At 39.1% G+C, this 23,342-nt stretch overlaps 1 protein-coding gene across 4 annotated transcripts in view; it reads left to right on the top strand.

Annotated features, from left to right (window-relative positions):
• The window catches only part of nfic (nuclear factor I/C), an 813,295-nt gene that overhangs the window by 660,396 nt on the left and 129,557 nt on the right, over positions 1–23,342 (top strand). For 3 of the 4 annotated variants that reach the window (XM_087976061.1, XM_087976063.1, XM_087976062.1), the window contains exons 7-9: positions 3,781–3,909; positions 7,232–7,419; positions 15,137–15,295. In XM_087976061.1, the coding sequence (XP_087832187.1) occupies positions 3,781–3,909; positions 7,232–7,419; positions 15,137–15,295 (476 nt within the window). The remainder of the gene's footprint in view (positions 1–3,780; positions 3,910–7,231; positions 7,420–15,136; positions 15,296–23,342) is intronic. The other variant, XM_087976064.1, reaches the window with a different exon arrangement.

Raw genomic sequence — 23,342 nt, 5'->3', positions numbered from 1 at the left:
GTGTATACTTGAGCAATTGTAAGGGGCTGAAAATTCCATGGGAGTTACTTTCACCTTTAATATCTGGGCCACAATCTGGCCCAAAATGCTCAGCCATTGTAAAACCAACTTAATTTTTGTCTCTTTGATGTCGGTGGCATGGAAATTATCCAGGTCCTATAATTGGGGTGTGATCTTCTCTGTTAAATTATTGTCTGGATAGAGAAGGGAAGAAGTACTTCCTCTGCTCCACAACAGTTCTCCAGTTTTACCTAATGATGCAGATCCCTGATATTCAGGATAAGTTTCATTACACTTAACTGCACTTGAATGCCTTATTTGCTGCTTGACTCAAGAACTGGAAGCAGAATTTGCAATAAAGTCTGACCAGCTCTGAAGAAGAACTATATTGCACTCGATTTGTTAACTGTGTCTCTCCACAGAAGCTGCCAAACCAGCCGGGTTTCTCCAGACTTTTCAGTTTTCAGTGCAGTTTTTGGCATTTGGAATCTTTTGCTTTTATTTGGCTGACCACAAAAATATTGCAGCATCATTATATCCTTTCATTTATCATAAATTATTTTAGGCATGTAGTTCAACATTCTATTCATTGTTTTGATTGCTAAGCAATTAGTCTGCTTAGACACCTAAGTCTCTTGCATTTTCATTCCTAACTATTTCAAGACCATTCATGGAATCATCTGTTTGCATTCCTGAGTCAGCACTAAATTTTATCTGTCCTTTTTCTTCCGATTTACCAATTTCCCCAGCTCATTATATACTTCTAAGCAGACAATTACAATTCCAGTTTCTTTTTGGGGCGACACGGTGGCACAGTGGTTAGCACTGCTGCCTCACAGTGCCAGAGACCTGGGTTCAATTCGTGCCTCAGGCAACTGTCTGTGTGGAGTTTGCGCACACTCCCGTGTCTGTGTGGGTTTCCTTCCAGTGCTCCGGTTTCCTCCCACAGTCCAAAAAATGTGCAGGTTAGGTGAATTGGCCATGCTAAATTGACCTTAGTGTTAGGTGAAGGGATAATGTAGGGTTGCTCTTTGGAGAGTCGATGTGGACTTGTTGGGCCGAAGGGCCTGTTTCCACACTGTAACTAATCTAATCTAATCTTCCTAGTTTAGTATCACCTGCAAATTTTACTAGTTTCTGTTGAGTTTGTGAATCCAGACTATTTCCATAAATTTGAAATAGTAATTATCACAAAAACAAGCCCAAAGGTATCCTACTCAGTAATTCCTCACACTCCAACTCTTCTACTTATGAGATTGGGTAGCTACATAGGTTCAGTTACCACACCATCCATGATAGGACTTCATTTTCAATTCTCCCCTCTCCTGAGGTGTGGTTTTCCTCAGCTTAAACCATCACCAACTATCTCTCTAATGAGAGAGCAGCCCTGTACACGAGTTTATCTTTTACTGGGGGAATGTAATCTCAAGAACATATAGGCTTGAATGAGGTAGTGTGTTAAAATGGAAAAATATCTGAACGCCAACACAATTTTGCACCCTCTCACTTCCAGATTAATTTGTGAGGAGAGAATTGGGGAATGGGGGGGACCTGGGGCAACCAACTTGCTCTTAAGAGGAAGATCTCACATTTAAATATTTTAATGAGGCTGTATACCTCAGATGTTCCCACTGAATATCCTGATTGAGACCCAAAACTTGCCAGTGAAAATGGATGCACCACGCACCCATTTGTTTTGAATGGGAACTACCTCACCAGCTGTCATAGAGTCATGGAGATGTACAGCACAGAAACAGACCCTTTGGTCCAACTCATCCATGCCGACCAGATATCCCAACTCAATCTAGTCCCACCTGCCAGCACCCATCCCATATTCCTCCAAACCCTTCATATTCATATACCCATCCAGATGCCTTTTAAATGTTGCAATTGTACCAGCCTCCACCACATCCTCTGGCAGCTCATTCCATACACGTACCACCCTCTGCGAGAAAAAATGTCTCTTAGGTCTGTTTTATATCTCTTCCCTTTCACCCTAAACCTATGCCCTCTAGTTCTGGACTCCCCAACCTCAGGGAAAAGACTTTATCCTATCCATGCCCCTCATGATTTTATAAACCTCTATAATGGTCAGCCCTCAGCCTCCGACGCTTCAGGGAAAACAGCCCTAGCCTGTTCAACCTCTTCCTATAGCTCAAATTCTCCAACCCTGGCAACATTCTTGAAAATCTTTTCTGAACCCTTTAAAGTTTCACAACCCTTTCAGGTTTCTGATAGGAAGGAGACCAGAACTGCACGCAATATTCCAACAGTGGCCTAACCAATGTCCTGTACAGCCGCAACATGACCTCCCAACTCCTGTACTCAATACTCTGACTAATAAAGGAAAGCATACCAAACGCCTTCTTCACTATTCTATCTACCTGCAACTCCACTTTCAAGGAGTTATGAACCTACACTCCAAGGTCTCTTTGTTCAGCAACACTCCCAAGGACCTTACCATTAAGTATATAAGTCCTACTAAGATTTGCTTTCCCAAATTGCAGCATCTCATATTTATCTAAATTAAACTTCTCAGCCCAAGGCCCCATCTGATCAAGATCCCGTTGTAATCTGAGGTAACCTTCTTCACTGTCCACTACACCTCCAATTTTGGTGTCATCTGCAAACTTACTAACTGTACCTCTTATGCTTACATCCAAATCATTTATGTAAATGATGAAAAGTAGTAGACCCAGCACTGATCCTTGTGGCACTCCATTGGTCACAGACGTCCAGTCTGAAAAACAACAGTCCACTATCACCCTCTGTCTTCTACCTTTGAGCCAGTTCTGTATCCAAATGGCTAGTTCTCCCTGTATTCTGTGAGATCTAACTTTGCTAACCAGTCTCCCATAGGGAACCTTGTCGAACGCCTTAGTGAAGTCCATATAGATCACATTTGCCGCTTTGCTCTCATCAATCCTCTTTGTTATTTCTTCAAAAAATTCAATCAAGTTTGTGAGACATGATTTCCCATGCATAAGGCCATGTTGACTATCCCTAATCAGTCCTTGCCTTTCCAAAAACATGTACATTCTGTCCCTCAGAATTCCCTCCAACAACTTGCACACCACTGATGTCAGGCTCACCAGTCTATTGTTCCCACATATGCTGCCAGACCTGTCCTTAAATCATTGACAAAGATAGTCACTAAAGGAAAGGCCTGAAAGATTGAGAAGGAAGGTTTTTGTGGAATTTTTGTAGAAAGGTTTTTTAATCTATTTTCAGGGCACGGACAGGGACGCAGGAAAGGCATCTTGAGATTAAGTTACTCTGACACTAAGGAAGCAGTTTCAGTATTAATTGGAGTTGAAGACTTCCAATCACTTTTCAGGGCAAAATGTAATAGATAAATGTCTACAACTAAAGAATTGTTGAAATGAAACACTTCAAATAATCCTTTAATTGTACTTCAGCATATTCAATATTACAAATGAATGAGTTTTTAATCTTGTGAACAAAACCCTCTCATATTTGGCAAAATGAAGGGTAATTCAGCAATAACTTTCTGATTGCTTTGTTCAAGTTTCAATGTTCATTGACTTTGCCAAGGAGAGCCCCACCCCCCCCCCCCCCCCCCCCCAGCTCCTGTTCATGGACTGCATTATCTGTCGCAATTATTTGCAACCTAAACTTCTATTTTGCATCTGTTGCTGTAGATACTCATGTTGTGTTTTGAGATTTCTTTTCCTGCTTTATCAGCAGAGGGGAACACTGATAAAGAAAGAATTGAGTGAATGTGAAGTATTGACACTGTGCTGCTGTATTTTCTGTTAGGTATCTCCCCTACAGTGAAGAAGACTGAGATGGACAAATCTCCATTTAATAGCCCATCTCCACAAGACTCCTCTTCACGATTGAGTAGCTTCACACAGCACCACCGTCCTGTGATTGCTGTCCACAGCGGTAAGCAAACAGTTAAAGTTACTTTCTGAAATAAAGAGTCTCAAAAAAGCGTGATCGTATTATTTGTTATTTTTTTGAGTGCCATCATTTTGTGTAACAACAAACATTTTCAATTAAGCTAATCAATACCTAGTCTACTTTCATGAAATGTCTATAGGGGAATAAATCTATTAAATTATTGGAAAGATTTTGCAGGGTAAACAGATTGCCTTCTTTGGAAACGCTAACCCATAATGCTTGCCTGTTAGAGAGAAATTGAAACGAGCAATAATATAAAACTGATTATGCCTTGTGAATACTGATTCACTGTTCATACAAATGGGTTGATTTAACATGTTTAGAATTGACAAACAGCAGCAAGTTAGACAGTTTGAAATATCTTAATCATCCTGTCTTTATAAATAACAAAGATTGTTTCTCAAACCTAATTAGTCTTTGTCCTAATGTTTTCAGTTCTTTATTTTAGCATGTATGTAAAAACCTGTAAGAGAATCAAACATTTATGGGAATTATTTGAAATGAGCCAGAAACAGAATAACATTCTAGTGTAATTGCCAACAGTCATTATTCTAAACTTCTTGCAATATATCAAATAATCACAACTTCAAACATTTTCCAGTAACACTGCAGTACTCTGGGTAAAATCTGATTTGGGAAGAAGTATGGATTAGACAGTGGTTCATGTACAGCCTGATTTATACCCCATTCAACTTTCCATTCTATTGACTGATGTTTGGCCACGGTATCGGCACATGTACTTACCCTTCAATTATTATTTAGATTTCAGTTTTGAGAAAAAATAAAATAAACGTGGGAATATTCAAAAACGATTGGTGTGGTCTTGAAGTATCTTTCTAGTTGTAATTATTTAACATAAAGTGCATTTTTATGTGGATACAGTCTGTTGAGCAATTTAACACAATTCAGATAAAATTTTATTGCTTAAACATTCTGCTTCATGCATGTTATTACTGAAAGGATTTTTCCCTTCAGTATTTATCCTTTTCTGTACAGATGGCTCCAAGTGATCTTGTTGCTTTAGATACTAAAAACACTTCTTGCCATCATTCCACTGTTCTTTTGCCTCAGTTCATTTGCTGCTGAAACTCTCTTCTATGTCCTTGTTAACTCTACACTTGGCCATTTAAGTGCACTCCTGGCTAACCTTCTTCATTCTGCCCTCACTATGTGCAGAGTCATCCAAACCTCCACTGCTGGGGTTTTAATTTGCATGAAGTCATTTTCACCAATTACCTTTATGCTCTCTGATCTACATTGGCTCTCAGTTAAGCAAAGCCTCGATATTTAAAATTCGCATCTTTGCTTTCCAATCTCTATCTTTCTCACCCCTGTGTCTCTGGTTAGTCTGGTTGTGCTCCAAAACCGTCCAACACATGGGTACTTTTCCAACCCTTATTCTCTCCTGGTTGTTGAAAACCTTGCTGCGAAGCCTCTTCCAAGGGTGTCCATCTTGAAGAAGTTCTCCTCCACATTCCTGATGAAGGGCTTTTGCCGAAATGTCGACTCTTCTGCTCCTTGGATGCTGCCTGACCTGCTGTGCTTTTGCAGCGCCACTTTTTTTGACACTCTCTTAAGCATCCCAAAAGTGGCCTCGTTAAAGTCCTAGATTTTGGAAACTCCTTCAAGAATCTCTCTGCCTTTCTACCTCTTTCATCTCCCTTAAGGCATTCCTTGAAACCTACTCTTAGAGTCATAGAGATGTACAGCATGGAAACAGACCCTTCGGTCCAACCTGTCCATGCCGACCAGATATCCCAACCCAATCTAGTCCCACCTGTCCGCACCCGGCTCACATCCCTCCAAACCCTTCCTATTCATCTACCCATCCAAATGCCTCTTAAATATTGCAATTGTACCAGCCTCCACCACTTCCTCTGGCAGCTCATTCCATACCCGTACCACACTCTGTGTGAAAACATTGCCCCTTGGGTCTCTTTTATATCTTTCCCTTCTCATCCTAAACCTATGCCCTCTAGTTCTGGACTCCCCACCCCAGGGAAGAGACTTTGTCTATTTATCCTATCCATGCCCCTCATAACTTTGTAAACCTCTATACGGTCACCCCTTAGTCTCCAGCACTCCAGGGAAAACAGCCCTAGCCTGTTCAGCCTCTCCCTATAGCTCAAATCTTCCAACCCTGGCAACATCCTTGTAAATCTTTTCTGAACCCTTTCAAGTTTCACAACATCTTTCCGATAGGAAGGAGATCAGAATTGTATGCAATATTCCAACAGTGGCCTAACTCATGTCCTGTACAGCCGCAACATGACCTCCCAACTCCTGTACTCAATACTCTGACCAGTAAAAGAAAGCATACCAAATGCCGCCTGCACTATCCTATCTACCTGCGACTCCACTTTCGAGAAGCTATGAACCTGCACTCCAAGGTCTCTTTATTCAGCAACTCCTTACATGAGCTTTCATTCATCTGTCCTTAGAGTCAAACATTGTTCAATATCATTCCTATGAAGTACATTTGGGCTTCTCATTTTCTTAAAGGTGCTACATATGAGTTGGTGTTGAAGTACTGAACTGAATGCATTATGAGCATGCAATCTTGAATTGAACAGAAATAAATGTTATTTTAGACTAATGCTAAACTGCCTGTGGCCCCATCATATATTTTCCCCATTGATGGGGAGATGTACTGCCAACATCCTCACTGATACATTGGATATTGTCAGCGAGAGTGCACTTTATCTTGTAACAACCACTTACTGTTACATGAAAGAAAACAGCAAGTGCTGGAAATAATCAGGAGGTTGGCAACATCGTTGGAGAGAGATATTCCAAGACTATGATCTTTTATTAGAACTGCTGCCACAGTAAGCTCCCAAGTTTGCAATGGGGCTGGCCTGTATTGACAGTTAGATTTTAAAACTTTTTTTTAAAATTACCTATGTTTTTGTGAAGGTTCCCATTTTCTGTTGAGGCAATCTTTCAGATACAGCTACCGTACAATATTCTCAAAAATGGAACTTAGTACAAGTATAGAGTGAAAAGCTGTTTACTTTGCCTCGCTCTCACAATGAGCAAATTTTTAAAAATATATTTTAAACTTGATGATAATCTCATTTAAAATATTGACTTGTGTTGATGATAAGCAGTAAATGTTTGTCACAGCAAAACATAAACTGTGGCAAACTTTTGTCACAAGCAAAGATGTGTGAGCAGAAAAAGTAAACCACTTGTATCTTCAATACTCAGAATATAAATAAATGGAAGATTTGATTTTTAAAAACTTCTCTTCACAGTATAATGTAGTTTGAAGCACATTATCTATTCTGTTATGCATTTACAGGTCTTACATCACGAAGTCCGCATGCCTCTTCATCTTTGCATTTTCCAACAACCTCCATCCTTCCCCAGAGTGCTTCAGGTTACTTCCCTCACACAACAATTCGGTTCCCACCACATCTCAATCCACCAGACCCTCTTAAGGATCTGGTCTCACTTGCCTGTGACTCATCCAATCAGCAACCAGGCCCGGTAAGAGTAAACTTACTTACAAATTTCTCGAATGCACTGTGATGAAAAAAGTAAAAGTAAACCTAGTTCTGTGATTTAAAAGGATGTAAGGAATAAATAAAAGTTTGTAAAATAAAATAGCCTGTTTTTGAAGCATCCTTCCAAGTTGATTGTTAAAATTTTCCACTTCCTCCATGGTATCAGAGAATATGACTGAATATATACGAAAGAAGTCCCATATTCTCAGATAAAGATATTATATAGTGGTTGCCAGCATTTCATATTGGAGTTTAAAATATTGCACTATTCATTTTCTGGTCAATTTAACGCTGTACAGGAATGCATTTTTGTTTTAGCAATCTTCATGTATCTTGACAACGTCCTGTTCGTATTTAAGTTTGTAGCCTACGTTTTAGTCAATTTATTAATGCAAAATTTCACAATAGGAGTGCATGACTCAAATCATTTGCCAAGATCTTAAACAGTGAAATTTAGTGATGTCAAGTAAATAGACTGAACAGTTGCAACATTTACATCACTAGTGGCTGCACTTGTGAGTTTAAAGAGATGTGCTTGCTATGGGCTCATGGAGTCAACTGTGGAATCTGTCAAGTGCTGGCATGACAGGTAATGTAAAATCCTGTTGTGGAATATTTGTTGCATAAATTTAATTTTGCTCAGATACTCCCTCTTAGAAAAAAATACAATGTAGTTTCAACTCTTCCTGGTTCATTAAGTGCCATCACTAATATTCCCTCAAAACTGCATCTGTGCAACAACCTGGAAATGGCTGCACACAAATCAACCCCTTTAAGTTAGGGACTAAGTAAAATAATTCAAAAGAGGCTGCACACTTTAATATTATTAGAGGGTGCCTTAACCATCACTTCTTAGTTTATGCAGTATCATTTTCTTGCTGTAGCTCTTCCCAATTATCATTTGACTTTCTAGTTCTGAGATGGCATTTGCAACTGAGATGTGTGGATCTTCACTAGTATCAATGCATAGGGTCCCAACATCCTCAAATAATGAAGGGGGAATCTGAGCTTTGCATCTTTCCTTCACAACTATGACATGGTTGAATCAAGTGTAAAGGATCTACCACATATTTGTGTCTATCTTGATCTGATTCAGTTTGCTGTTCAACTGTCTGTTGAATTTGTGTGGCTAAGTACATCAGCGGATACATGATGAAGAAGAAAAATCTTGCATTATATAGCATCTTGTCATGCCCCAAAGCATTTCTAATGAACTACTTTCAAAAGTTTAGTCGCCATTGTCGTGTAGGCAAATGCGGCAATCAATCTGCAGACAGCATGGTTCCAAGTATGGCAAATTAAGTGACTTACCTGTTGAATTATGTTTCAATGATGATATGGAGGGAGAAATATTGGACCAAAATTCCAAGAGAATTCCCTGCTCTTCTTGAAGTGGTGCCATGGAATCATTCATGCCCACCTGAACAGTTACATGGGTCCTCTGGGTTAATATCTCATCCGTACAATGTGAAATAAAACAGGCCCTCAGTCCTGCCAGTCTATAATCTAAGATTGCATTCTGAAACAATGTACCTCAAAGTTACAGCGTTCTGAGTCAGCAGTGTACAATTGCCAAAATAAACTGGCAATTGAGTAAAATATGTTAATATTAAAAAATGCCATGGGAAATTCCTTGCCTATTGTAGTACTATTGTAGTAAACTAGAGTCTGGGGTGCCAATATTCAGAAGTGTTTTAGGCTGTTCAGTGTACTGAAGGAAATGTACTCTTCAGTGACACCAAGATCTGGACTGAATTTACCAGACACGTTGAAGAGTACTTCTGTCTGCCATAGGTAATTGCTAAATGGACAATTTATTATCATATTCTGGCTATACTGTTGTAGGAAGCAGTGGTAGTTGTTCAGATGTAGATGTGTGAAGGCTATTGTTGTCGTAAAGAAGTTGGTCTGCATGTTTACTCATTAGAATCAAGAGTGCATTGTAAGTACAAGTACAATTATTGATTACCATTGAGTCTACTTGTTCCGAAGCATGTCTCTGTGGTTTATAGTGTGCTATCATGTTACATATATTAATGCAAACTAAAGGCATGTCTTTGTTGTTCACTCCTTCCATCCACCTGGGACTGGAGAACAGAACGATCCAACCCAGAGACATCTCTACAAATCTTTCAATGCCAGTTATCAATCAGACTGCATAGAGGCATGTTTGACCAGAGCTGTCAACGAGTAAATTCCAGGTGTGAAGTTGACAGTTGAATGGTAGTCACATATTTCTGGTGTCATGAAAATGAAAATATAAATAGAGACAAAAACAGCAACCAGAACCATTTGAAACACACAATGAATCTGGCACAATTTATCATGTGAGAAGGAACTTTAACTTTTTAGGTTTATTTACAGAATTCAGATTTTCAACATTTGATTTGTTACCTTTCTTATTAATAATGATGATATGTGTCCATTTTAAGAGCCCCAGTTGACATCCTCTTACCGTTACTCTAGCTACTCATGTAGTCACACTTGTCTTAAATGAAGCAACTGTGTTGTTTTCTGAAGGAAGAAACACTTTGAGCCAATCGCCTGCTATCTAGGAATACTGTGCTCACATCGTTAAAAATCACACAACACCAGGTTATAGTCCAACAGGTTTAATTGGAAGCACACTAGCTTTTGGAGCATCGCTCCTTCATCAGGTGGCAGTGCGACGCTCTGAAAGGAGCGACGCTCTGAAAGCTAATGCTTCCAATTAAACCTGTTGGACTATTACCTGGTGTTGGGTGATTTTTAACTTTGTACACCCCAGTCCAACACCGGCATCTCCAAATCGTGCTCACATCAGCAAGGATGTATGTATGATGTAGTATGGAAGCAAACTGGTACAAAGTCCCACCAAAAAGAGATAAGTTGATACTGTTAAAACAAACTATCATGCCTGTTGTAATAGCATTCAAACATTAATGACTGAAAAAAGCTAACTCTTTTCAACTGTTTTCTATCATTAACTATCACTATAACTGATAGTGGGAAGTCAAAATAGTGCTCTGTAAAACATCTGTATACTATGTATCATCCAGTATCTTCTTCAGCCTAATAACTATATAAACTAGCAGTGAAAATATCATTTTCACATTGTTGTACCATGTCACCAGAAGAGATACTGCCTCCTTTTCAGAAGCTAAGTGAACTTCATCTTTTTCTCTCAGATATTTAGTTTGTCCGCCATCCTCCCTGCCACTTATACTCTGGACAGTGGAAAGCTCACCACTCATAGTATTCTCTTCTGTCACTATCAAACAAAAAAAGACAAGAATAATACTTGAAAATTACTAACATGATCAATTAAGTTGTAATTCAGAGGCAGAAACTTGAGATAGTGTGACTTGGAGTTTGAGTGACCTCATCAAATGAGCCATTGGGAGTCCTGTGTTTATGCAGTGCAAAACCTTCCCCATCATTAATATTTCTTGCCAAAACTGACTGATGGAGTTTAGTCAGTCTGCAAATCCATAAGGTCTCCCTCTTACAATATATTTGGACTTGAACTTTATTTTAAGTCCAGACTTGTATGTGAATTTAAGTTAAAACTTAGTTTCATAACATTGCTATGGATGTTGGGCAAGCAACACAAGTTAAGTTTTATAACCACAAATTGAGCGCACTATTGTTACGTGAAATTACAACTGTTTTGCTGTTCTGTACAGAGCATAAAAGTTGTCAAGCAACACAATATATTTGGATGCAATAATTATTTATCTTGAGAGACTGCAGTTTGTAGGTTGGCTGAGTTTTCAAAGGATAGTAATGTGATGTGTATTTTCAAAACTGATGTACACAATAGATTTACTAATGCAGGTTTGAAGGAAACTTGGTCATCAATTTTTCCATTCATTGAACTTGTTGTTCTGTATTAACAAGGTAGAAATGATGTATTCGTTAGTTGTGGCTTCCAATCTTCTATGTACCCCTTTCACTTTCAAGTGACCAAGCAATTCAATTAAAGTAAATTTGATTCTCCTTATAGTTCTTCTCACTCACTTCAGTTGTCTTTAAATATCAACTTGAATTAGTGATGACACTCACTTCTAGCATCAGGAGGTAGCCCCTCTCAAGAATTGAGCAACTAATCTAGGCTGACCCTACAATATGGCACTGATAGAACATTGCAAGGCCACAGGTGTCATCTTTTGAATGAATTGGTGAACTCAGGCTTATTCAGGTGAATTTTTAACGTCCTGTGATACTGTTTAAGGAAGAGCAGGGGAGTTCTCCTGGAGTACTGGCTAGTCCGTAACCTATGACAAACTGCATCAAAGTTAACCAGTCATTTCTTTTATTGCTGTTTGTTGGATCTTGCAATGCCTATTTTTCTGTTGAATTTGCATACATTGCCATGGTAACTGGACTTCAAAAGTACTTCACTTTCTTCAGAGCGCTTTGTGGCATCCTCATGTGATGAAAAATGCTTTATGAATGGAAGCATTTTCTTTCCTACTACGAATCATTATGTGGCACCAGGGACAATCCCGTGACTGGCTTGTGATCTCAGATTTGTTGTCAGATTTACCAAAAAATACTGCAAGAATCCAGTTGCTCACCTAACCCATTTGTTGAGAAGGAAGTGGTTGCTCCCAGGGGTCTCAGTATTGCTGTGTAATCTTCATGCGACTTACTGGCCACTGAAAAATTGTAGTCATATTAGCTACACGCAACTGACTGGCAGAAATCCACAGCACGAGACTTGCACTGTTCTAATTTTTCCCATGTTTCTCAATATTTTGTTCTGATTCTATGTGCCGCTGGTAAGTTGGCAAAGTAACTGTTTAGTGCATCATTATATTGTGGGCCATTGTAATTCAGCTTTAAGCCAAGTACTTTACTATTGCAATAACTGTTCTTTAAATAAGAATTCCACTAATCTTTTTAAATCCATTAATTGCTTACAGCTGTGCAAAGTTGCTGTCACTACCTGAGAACAATCAGTTTTTTAGAAAATTTGTTATTCTTATTCTACATATACATTTAGTCTAGTCATGCATTAAACTAATAGAGTGAATGTATATAATTTACTGTCATTATAAAAAAAATGTCATAAGCTAACTGCTGGCAGAAATCTGTTTTAAAAGCTGGTGTCTGCAATTGAAATAAGCACTTCAATAAGATTAGGATTATCATACTGCAATTTAATATCTATGGAGGTCTCCTGTGTTTAACTCCATTTCTGCACGATTTATTTATGTCAAAGTTTGAAATAGTACTGAGATATATAACTTTCACATCATTTGCTCTTGTGCCCTAATATAATGTTGCAAGAGTACTTTTTGTTGCTATTGCAAAACTCATTCCCAACAAATTTATGCAAAATATCAATATATGGAGAACTGAAGCATGACATGGTATCAGCATGTATTATTTGATATTGCATGCCTTTATCTTGGGTTCACCTTCTCGATTTGCACACAGCTCTTTATTGATTTTGACCCACTAGAGTATTTTTCTCCTTTGCATATCAAGCATCAAGAAGGCATGCAAACTCCTCTGAGATTTAAACCACGTAGTGCAGTGGGACAGAGATACTTGCCATGGGATGAGATCGAATAATGACTTTCTTTTATCCCTGTAAAGGTGTCCAGTTTAATTCCAAACACTGTCACAGAAGTCAACTTGACGTAAATATTGGCCGAGAACAGGGTTTTCAATCTGTAGGTGTGAGTGTATTAAAGAAACAAGGACTTCGTCCGATCACTTATTGTTATATCATGATATGGCACATTAAAAGTGTCAGTCATTGATACAGAATTGTGACTAGTCAAAAAGCTGCAGACTAATTGCCTCATAAGTCAGCAGGTAACCAAGAAAAAAATGAATGAATCCCGAGTGTCACTGTTACTTCAAGAGAAGCTTGCTGCTTAAAACAGTATTAGCTGTGCAAACACTACTTCACAGGGTTTGATTAACAAGTTTGCCAGCTATATGCAGACTGCAGTAGCTTTTCTGCATTCACAAGTTGTCGGTGTGTAAATATCTTTAATTACTGTAGAAAGTTCAGTTCCCAGAAATTAATTTGTCAACCTTTATGTATGGAAATCAGGTGTTAATTTGAACAGGCACAGGAAACAGTAGTGCTCAAAATGTAAATTATATTATTTTGCTGCATTTCTTTGTAGATTGGTTAAAAGATTAACGTGAATATCCACAGGATCAAAATGATTATTAATACAAAACAGTACCAGGACTTTTCAAATTTAATGATGCACTTGTCCTTTTAAATAGTCAGTTTTGTAACTATTATCAGAGTAGAGTGAAATATAGGTGACAGTTTTAATGCTACCCAGTCAGCAGAAGCTGGGCAAATGATAACATAAAAACATCCAGGTCGCTTAATTAACCTTTGTCATTTTAAGTTGCTCAGTTGAGCAAGAGTAAGGACAACTATCCAGTGCCAATAACATAATCTTTAGCATATACATGTTAAGTCCCAATGGCATCATCAGATCCAGACTACAGTTTTAACCAGGTGCTGTAGGCATTAAGTAGCAAAGACATGCAATTCATGCATTGTGTACTCATCATTTATTTTAAGTATTATACTGGCTCTCAGATACATGTGCCACAGAGGTGATGCTGGGGCGTGTGGACCAAGAGTATTCTCAGTACAGTATCTGCTTTGAAGTGAGTTGAGTCTGTTCAGCATTTAGGGGCTACACTTGATCTTAGTGTCCCTGAGCAGAAGGAGCAGAAAGGTGATGGTGGTGAAGAAATGACCAGGGATCCAGTTTCTGATTATTATTCAGTGACCCCTGCTGGAAAGTGCAGTGTGAGAATGGGGTTCAGTTGCGAGCTGATTTTTTTTGGAGCATTAAATGACATTTGGAAACTTACACAGTAATTTAATTAGAATCAACAGTAACAAATTCTGCTGAAATGTTATCTTAAGTTTTGCAGGTCTTGTGTTATAGCATTCAAATCTTCATTTTGTTGCAGCTCATTCAATCCATTCCTTGCTTGTACATCATTCATCGTACTGCCAACTACAGTTTTACGTTTTCTAGGATCTCAAACCAGTAGACTTCCTTATCTCCCTCAGTCTTCCTGTTGTCAGCCAAATTTTTAAAACCAAAGTTTATTGTCACCTAATCTCAACCACCTAATTTACCTCATATGTTTTTTCCCACCCTTTTCCATTATTGAGTGGTTTGTCTTGCATGCACCAGCACCTCATCGAAGCTTCCAATTTAAAAAAATGTAATGCATGTTTTGAACACAAATGTAGTATTTTAATTTTAAGCATATGAGTTATTGAGTCTCCTTGCTTAGCTTATATAGTAAGTAAAGTTGAAAATGTATAAATTCCCTCCAGGTCATGCACTTGTCCCATGTTTAAACGTATTATAATTACGTGCATTGCATTGCAGACACAAGTGACCTTCACTTGAATTGCATTAATTTAGTTGGCCGTTTTGAATAAATATTTGCATTTAGTTTGCAATTTATTGGTTCAAATTGTCAAACTATAATTGGGCAGCTTGTAGTAATATGTATTTGCAACCAGCAATGATAGAGTTGGAAATATAAACAAGTGAGTAATTAGAAAATCTGTTCAGTAGTTAACTGTAGTTTGTAAAGTGTACATTATCTATCTAGGCATTGTGTTGCAAAATGTTTCCATTTTTCATTTACTTTTTTTCCCAATTTATCCCCATTTTTTTCCCATTCATGGGCCCTTTGCCTCCACACAGCCTGGGAGGGAGGGCGAGCGAGCCACGGACTTCTCCATGACTTCAGTGACAATGCCACTTCGTGCTCAAATGAGAGGACGCATGCTTCCTGCGGAGCGAGACACCCTGTGTCAGTTGTTCTACTCCCCAGGCCCTGGGGAGTGTTATCCTCACGTGAAGGTGACATTGTACTTATAAACCCTATAGTGAAAGTGACTACTTACTGTGTTTTTATTTACATTAGTATCTTTTTAAGTAGGAATTATGGTCCCTTCCAATATGGAAGTTATTAATTGTATGAAAATTGATATCTATTTACAACATTTTATTTGGAACTAATTAAACAAAATAACATTGGCCAATAGTAAGATCCCAGGGACTTACTGCAGTAAGAAATAAGAGTCGATGTCCCAAAAGTCTAACTGCCTTATTATAAAAGAGGGCACTGCAAGTAGGTAAAGTTATAACCCCATAATGCATTCCAATTGCTCTTGCAACAATAATTAGAACAAATAGCTTTAAGTGTGCTTTATATAGGATAGCAGTCTTAAGTCTTCTCCAGACAGTAATTAAACAAACCTTTTTTTATTGGTTGCATTTAGCAGTCAAGGCCTACAATTTAAGGAAATACCCTGGAGGTAGATCTTACTCACTGAGCCATGAAGATATTAGTGGCTTATTATCATTCTCATGTCACAGTTGGCACTGCGTCATTTAGTAAATTATTTGGGCGTAATTAGAGGTCTTGGTACTCTGCTTAATGTTAAAAAAAAAGGGCTTAATGTAAGAAAAAGTGCTCATGGTGTGCATTAAATTGTATAATTGTTTTTCCAAGTCTTCTAACATAAAAAAGACCTTCCAATTTAATTTAATTTAGAAGATGCTGTGCTAAACTAATTAAAATCAATAGCAATGTGTTCATTTAATTGCTGTCTTTTAAAAAAAAATCTTTTAGTTGCGAATTATTTTCCTTTGGTGAACAGCTTATATATAGTAGCCAAAGTGTAATGAGTATTTTGCTGTTGTGCTGTAGAAGTATGCAGGAAAGTCACTTCGCTAACATTAATGTTTCCACATCCATCATTTTCCCCATTCCCCAGTTTCCCCCTTTAACCCTCTCCTGTGAAGGCAATGAGGCATGCAGGAATACTGCCAGTATTGGAAAGGACCATCCTTCATGTCTGAAGTTAGACAATACAAGCTATCAGAGCATAGAAAGCAACACAGCTGAGCCTGGTCCTGTCCTTAACTTACTGTTAGCTTTTTATAGTTTTCTGTGGTATTGCTACAAATATCAGTCTGAGGAATTTTTCTTTATGTCTATGTCACACATCACCATGGCTGTTTCTTCCTACCCCAGTCCAAGGATGCTTAGTCCGTTCGTAGTGTTCTCATCAACTCCCAACTGAAACCACTAACTTAGACATGCCAGTGGACAAATTTAGTAAGGAACTATCTTCATCCTTTTTAATTGTCTGGTGGTCACTCCAGTTGGTTCACACCCACATTGAGACATATGCTGTTAAATATTATGCTTGGTGCATTAAAAAAATGTTGCCAAGCAATGCTAGACAAGAGAACTATGTATGCAATTCTCAGCAGTTCAGTTATATTGCTGCAGGTACATATACATTATTACAAGAAACAAGTCAATCTGGCTTCCTTGGCTGTTGAAGACAAGTTCTGGCCCAAGGGACAGAAGATACCACCTAATAGAAATAAAGACAAGGAACCAGATCTGTAATCCAAAAATAGGACCGTATTTTAAGAAAATGCTCACATGTTCTAAGATTTTGAGGACGCTCAAAGTCTAGTAACCAGTCTTTTTACTCCTGAACTGTCCAAACTAATGTTCAATCTCACTTCATCTATTTGAATGAATTGGAGATGAAAGAAGAGTAAACTCATAGAGAATCAAAGCTTACACCATCAAGGAAAAAGGTGCAGAGGAAGAACAGAGAGAATCACATGAATAATGCTTTATCTTAGAATGGGTTGAATTTAATGTAGCTTATCATGGTAACAAAGCCTCTTCTGGTTTAAGGCGGAAAGGACTGATGCAGGATTTAAAGACATCACCAGTGACTGGCAGTCAGGCTCATTAATGAACCAATTGGCATCCACTACTCTTGAAAACACACTATTCAATGGCAGATTCAGGATTAAATGAAGGCCCTTCAGCTCTCCTGCACCCTCTGAGGGGTACCCACACATCCTGTTGGGGTTGACAGCAGTTCCAAGGGGATGGAGTTCCTTGCTTTTATGGTACTGTGTTCCAGATTTAGGGATCCTGCAACAGACAGGCGGGGGGGAGGTGTGGCTCCTGAAAGCTGTGGCTCCTGAAAGCTACCTTACTGCCCTTCCCCCAGTCCCTTTCACCATGACCCTCCCCCATTCCCATCCTGTCTTGACTCATCCCCCATGATCTTGGGCCACTGCTGGGTGCATTGCTGGCAGCTGCCACCACTCCTGCTAGCATTGTTGGCACAAGGAGGTGCTATAGATTTCTTGACAGCTACGATTTCTGGAATTGGGACCTCAATTACATCAAAGGCCTGATGGTGAGCATTTAAGTCAGCATTCAATTCAATCAGTCCTCTCCTGTGGAACTGACAGGGGTTCTCCTTTGGTTTTTTGACTAATGGGTGCAAACCTCCCCTCAATGCAACTGAATCTTGGCCAGTGCCACTCCCCAAGAGAAATATTTATTTTTCTTCATCTGAGTATACTTCGTAAGTTGCAGTGTAGATTGCTGAATCATGAAGGTCTGAACAATTCTGCATGTACAGTGACATTCTTTGTTTGGGCTGTGCTGTTGGCTGACTATTCAACAGGTCATGGCAAAATATTACTTTGTTCAGTCAAAGGATCCCTATAGCGCTGAAGTCAATACTGCAATCACTCATCCATGTAAATCCAGCTCAAGAATGTCCAGTTGGCTGGTAATTGTGATCCAGATCCTTTGAAGAATTTGGAAAGCTGTTGTTGAAATAAATGTTCCATGATGTGGACTTCACTAATCAGTTTATATTGAGGATGTATGTTCTCCTGGAAAAGCCCAGTTGAATGGATTATTTGTGATGATGAACAAAACAATTGACGATAACAAGCCAGGCAGCATCAGAAGGTAGAGAAGTCAACTTTTTGGATCGAGGTCTTTCATTGAGATCCTGATGAAGGCTCTTGACTCAAAATGTCAACTTCTCCACCTTCTGATGCTGCCTGGCTTGTTGTGTTCATCCAGCCTCCTGTTTGTCTACTTTGTATTCTAGATCTGCAACTTTTTTTTGTCTCTAAGGAAACAGACCAATTTGTTTAACCAGTTCAGGCCAGTGTTCATGCTCTATTTAAACCTATTATAACCATCTACATCCAGCTCTGGGAAATCTTTGTCAAGCTTCTATTTAAAGTGAATAATAAATTTAATCACCATTCTTACTACTGTTTGGTTGAAGACATTTGTTTTGAATCCTCCACTGGATATTTTGGTGACAACATCTTATTGATGGCCTCTAGTTATGCTATTCCCATAAAAAAGAAACACAAATGTCAAAATAATAAGTAATTTTAAAGACTTATGTTGGATCGTGCCTCATTCTTTTTCAAAAGGATAGAACACCTAGCCTGTTCCTCCTTTCCTGATGTGTATACCCAAATGTTTATTGTATCATTCCTGTAAATTTTATCTGCAACCCCTCTGGTGCCTCTGCATCCCTTTAGATTACTTACAGTGTGGAAACAGGCCCTTCGGCCCAACAAGTCCACACCGACCCGCCGAAGCGTAACCCACCCATACCCCTACATTTACCCCTTTACCTAACACTACGGGCAATTTAGCATGGCCAATTCACCTGACTTGCACATCTTTGGACTGTGGGAGGAAACCGGAGCACCCGGAGGAAACCCACGCAGACACGGGGAGAACGTGCAAACTCCACACAGTCAGTCGCCTGAGTCGGGAATTGAACCCGGGTCTCTGGCGCTGCGAGGCAGCAGTGCTAACCACTGTGCCACCGTGCCGCCCACAATAATAATATGACAACCAAAACTGAACACAGTACTGCAGTATCTAGTTTAACAAAGTTTAGAATAACTTCCCTACATTTCAATTCTGTCCCTCTAAACTTAAAGCTTCCATTTTTAAAACATTGTTATGCAAACCCCATTATGAAACTTTTACTTTTAAGATGATTTGTACTTTGATATCTCATGGATCCTCTGCTCCACCAAGACTTCCACCTTCTAGATATTGAGTGGCCTTGAATTCTACCTATCGAAAAGTATAAAGCTAAAAATCACACAAGCTAGGTTATAGTCCAACAGGTTTATTAGAAGCATTAGCTTTCAGAGCACTGCTCCTTTATCAGGTGGCTGTGGAATATAAGATTGTAAGACACAGAATTTATAGGAAAAGTTTACAGTGTGATGCAACTGAAATGATATATTGAAAAATTCCTGGATTATTTGTTAAGTCTCTCATCTTTTAAATGACCATGTTGGCTTCAGTTCCTTTATATGTAAATCCCAGAGATTTTTTACAGGTACGTTCTCAAGTGAGCTTTAGCAATAGGTGTCATGTCAGCTCAGATAATGCATTGAAGGTGTAAGGTTAAAATCTCTCTATCTGTGCCCCAATGTTCATACTGATTCTAGTTCCAAAAAAAGAGATTTACAGAATCTGACATGGATTCATGCAGCTTTTGAGCAAAATAAAATATGATTCTGTCAGCACAAATTCACCCCGCAAACGTATATGTGTGTGTGTGTGTGTTGGGGGGGGGGGGAGGGCGGTATGGGCATTTGAGCGTCTGTGAGAGAGTGTATGTATGTATGTGAGTGTAAAGGGGTATAAGTTTGTGAGAGGGTGCGTGTGGGAGGTGTGTATGTGTGACCGTACGAGAGAGGGTCTGTGTGAGTGTATGCATGCGCTTATGTACATGCGTGTGAGAGAGTGTATAGTGCAGTGGGGTCACCTGTAGTGTGATATGAACCCAAGGTCCTGATTGATGCCATCCCCATGGGTACCGAACTAGCCAGGACCTTGGGTTCATGTCACACTACAGGTGACCCCCACTGCATTATACACTCTCTCCTCTCTCTCTCTCTCTCTCTCTCTCTCTCTCTCTCTCTCTCACACTCACTCACTCTCTCTCTCTCTCACTCACTCTCTCTCTCTCTCTCTCTCTCTCTCTCTCTCTCTCTCGCACGCACATGCACACACACGCAGACCCTCACTCATATACAAGCTCTCTCTCTCATACGCTCATACATACACACCCCCCACACACCCTCTCACAGACTTATACCCTTTTACACTCACACATACACACACTTTCTCATAGACACTCACAACCACCGCACCCCCCCCCCCCCCCCCCCCCACCCCCGGCCTTAACACACAGACAACCACATAAATGTGCGAACATATACGTTTGTGGGGTGAATTTGTACTTGCAGAATTATATTTTATTTTGCTCAAAAGCTGTATCAATCCCTGTAAGATTCTGTAAATCACTTTTTTAGAAATAGATTCTGTAAATCACTTTTTTAGAAATATATTCAGTCTGAACATTGGGGCACAGACAGCCACACACAGGGCACCTCACACTTTCACTGCATTATGTGAGCCTACATGGCACCTATTGTTAAAGTTTACTTGAGAATGTAACTTTAAAAAAATCTCTGGGATTTACATATGAAGGAACTGAAGCCAATATGGTCATTTTAAAAGATGAGAGTCTTAACAAACAATACAGGTATTTTTTCATATATCATTTCAGTTGCAACACACTGTAAACTTTTGCTATAAATTCTGTGTCTTACGATCATATACTCCACGGCCACCTGATGAAGGAGCTAGTGCTTCCAAATAAACCTGTTGGACTAGAATCTGGTGTTGCGCGATTTTTAATTTTGTTCACCTCAGTCCAACACCAGCACCTCCAAATCATAACTACTGAAACGTACTATGCACATTTACCTATGTTGAACTTAATTATTTGCCTTAACCTATTTTTCCTTTATGTAACTTTATTAATGCTCTTCAATTTGTTGCAATAGTCCTCAATATTTACTGTATCTTTTCATTTTGGTTCATTCACAAATTTAGAACTTGTATTTTTGATTCCAAATTCTATGTTGCTGACATAAATTGTGAAAAGCAATGGTTCCAGCATTAATCTTATGGAACATCACTTCTTCCGCCACACTGAATAGCTACCCTATAATACCACTCCCTGCTTTCTACCGTCATCCAATCAGCAGTCTATCCTAGCACTTGTCCCCTGACCTTATTCATCAGCCTATTATGGAGATGCTTTTGGCAAATCAAGATCTACCCATATCCTCCACCCTACCTTCTGTCAAATTAATATCTTTTCTCACCAGTTTAGCACAATGGGCTGAGGAGGACTGAATGACAGACTCGGAATTTGAGTATGATGTACGGTGCAGGAATCATGCAATGCTTGAATGTAAAATTGGAAGAAAAAAGTTAAAGACTCATTGTAAACTGCTGTAGGCTTGAACTTCAGTCAGTATTCCCTCCATGACTAGTATGTTCTCCCTTCACATCTTATGTCTTTCACCTTTGCATTTAAAAAGTTATTTTAACTCTTTGGTAAGATGAATCATCAAGTGACATAAAAATGCAACACTGTTTGAGTTGCATTTCATGACAGTGCACTCTCTATTGGTGAATTTATCAAGTAAGAAATCACCATAAGTTTAAAACATCTCTGTAATGTTAGTCACTAGAAAAAGTCAGTCCTAACATTCAAGATATGGATTTCTTTTATAAAAATCAATAATATGGAATGCACAAGCATCCCATTCTTAGCACTCCCTGCACTTGACTTTCGGCTCGATCCCAAAGTAAAATTCCATTTTCCTGGGCTAATTTTCTGAATCACTTGAATTGACCGATATAAAACTAGTAAGAGTAAAACTGAGTACGTAGACCACAGTATTCTTGTACAGTCGTGGATTTTTGTGAAATGACAGCACAGACCTTTCATTTACTTTTGATATTTTGCCTGAGTTAATAACAACAGTCGCTACTGGAAGCAGGAATGCACAAAAACTGCACAAAATGCAATCACAGAGAGCTCAACATTGAGGTTAACAACAGGTTTTCTCTGTGAATATTTTGACTTTTGGATGTGTCTAATTGTAACATTTTGTAGCAGACTTAATTGAGTTAACACCTGATTTAACTTATTAAGCTGTCCATTTGTCGGAACAATGATAACCAAGCCATTTCACCTATATTAATGGGCTAATTTGACTAAAGTTTTGAGTGAACCCTTAAGTTATAATATTCTGGAAATTAGATTCCCTACAGTGTGGAAACAAGTCCTTCGGCGCAACTGTTCCACACCAACCTTCCGAAGATTAACCCACACAGTCCCATTTCTCTCTGACTAATGCACCTAACACCATGGGCAATTTAGCATAGCTAATTCACCTGACCTGCACATCTTTGGACTGTGGGCGGAAACCGGAGCACCCAGGGGAAACTCACGCAGACACTGGGAAAATGTGCAAACTCCACACAGACAGTTGCCCGAGGCTGGAATTGAACCTGGGACGCTGGTGCTGTGAGGCAGCAGTGCTAACCACTGAGCCACTGTGCTGCCCATGAAATGTGAGATCATTGAGCTTTTTCATTCACTGGGCCAAGAGTCTCTCCCTGTCCTGCCACGTCCAACTAACCTTCACTTTTTGTTTTATTCTCCACTTCTCTTGTTATTTTTGACCATAAGAAATAAGCCGACTGACTTATTTCTTGTTCCCTGATTCAACAATAGGTTGATCAATAAAATCAGCTTTCCAACTTCCTCAGGTCATAAATGCATAGAAACAACTCCTGCCATCACTCCTCAAAGTGAATGTGGACCCTCTTAATACCAATATTTACATGATGCAGGCAGCCAAAGAATCAGGCAAATCCAGGAATGCAGAAATACTGCCAATGTCAGCGATGACCTTTTCCTCATTTTCTTTTTGTTTGCTTTCTGTTTGGCAACTGGCCAAATTGACTTCATCCAGATTCTAAAAAGCACCAGCAGCAAGAACTGCAATCGACCATTTTACACCACAGTCACACAGATCAATTCCATCTCCATACTGTCTGAATTTGAAGCAATCGAGGATCAATGACATTCTACATTGTCTTTCAATACATCTTCAATGCCTGGCCCGTTAATAATTAAACTTCTTGTCTTAG

This window comes from Chiloscyllium plagiosum, unplaced genomic scaffold, assembly GCF_037043375.1.
Source record: "Chiloscyllium plagiosum isolate Xiang-an unplaced genomic scaffold, Cpla_swu_hap1 HiC_scaffold_28, whole genome shotgun sequence".
NCBI classification, from domain to species: Eukaryota; Metazoa; Chordata; class Chondrichthyes; order Orectolobiformes; family Hemiscylliidae; genus Chiloscyllium; species Chiloscyllium plagiosum.
The sequence above is the reverse complement of the archived record's forward strand: the minus strand, read 5'-3'. Positions and strand labels throughout refer to the sequence as shown.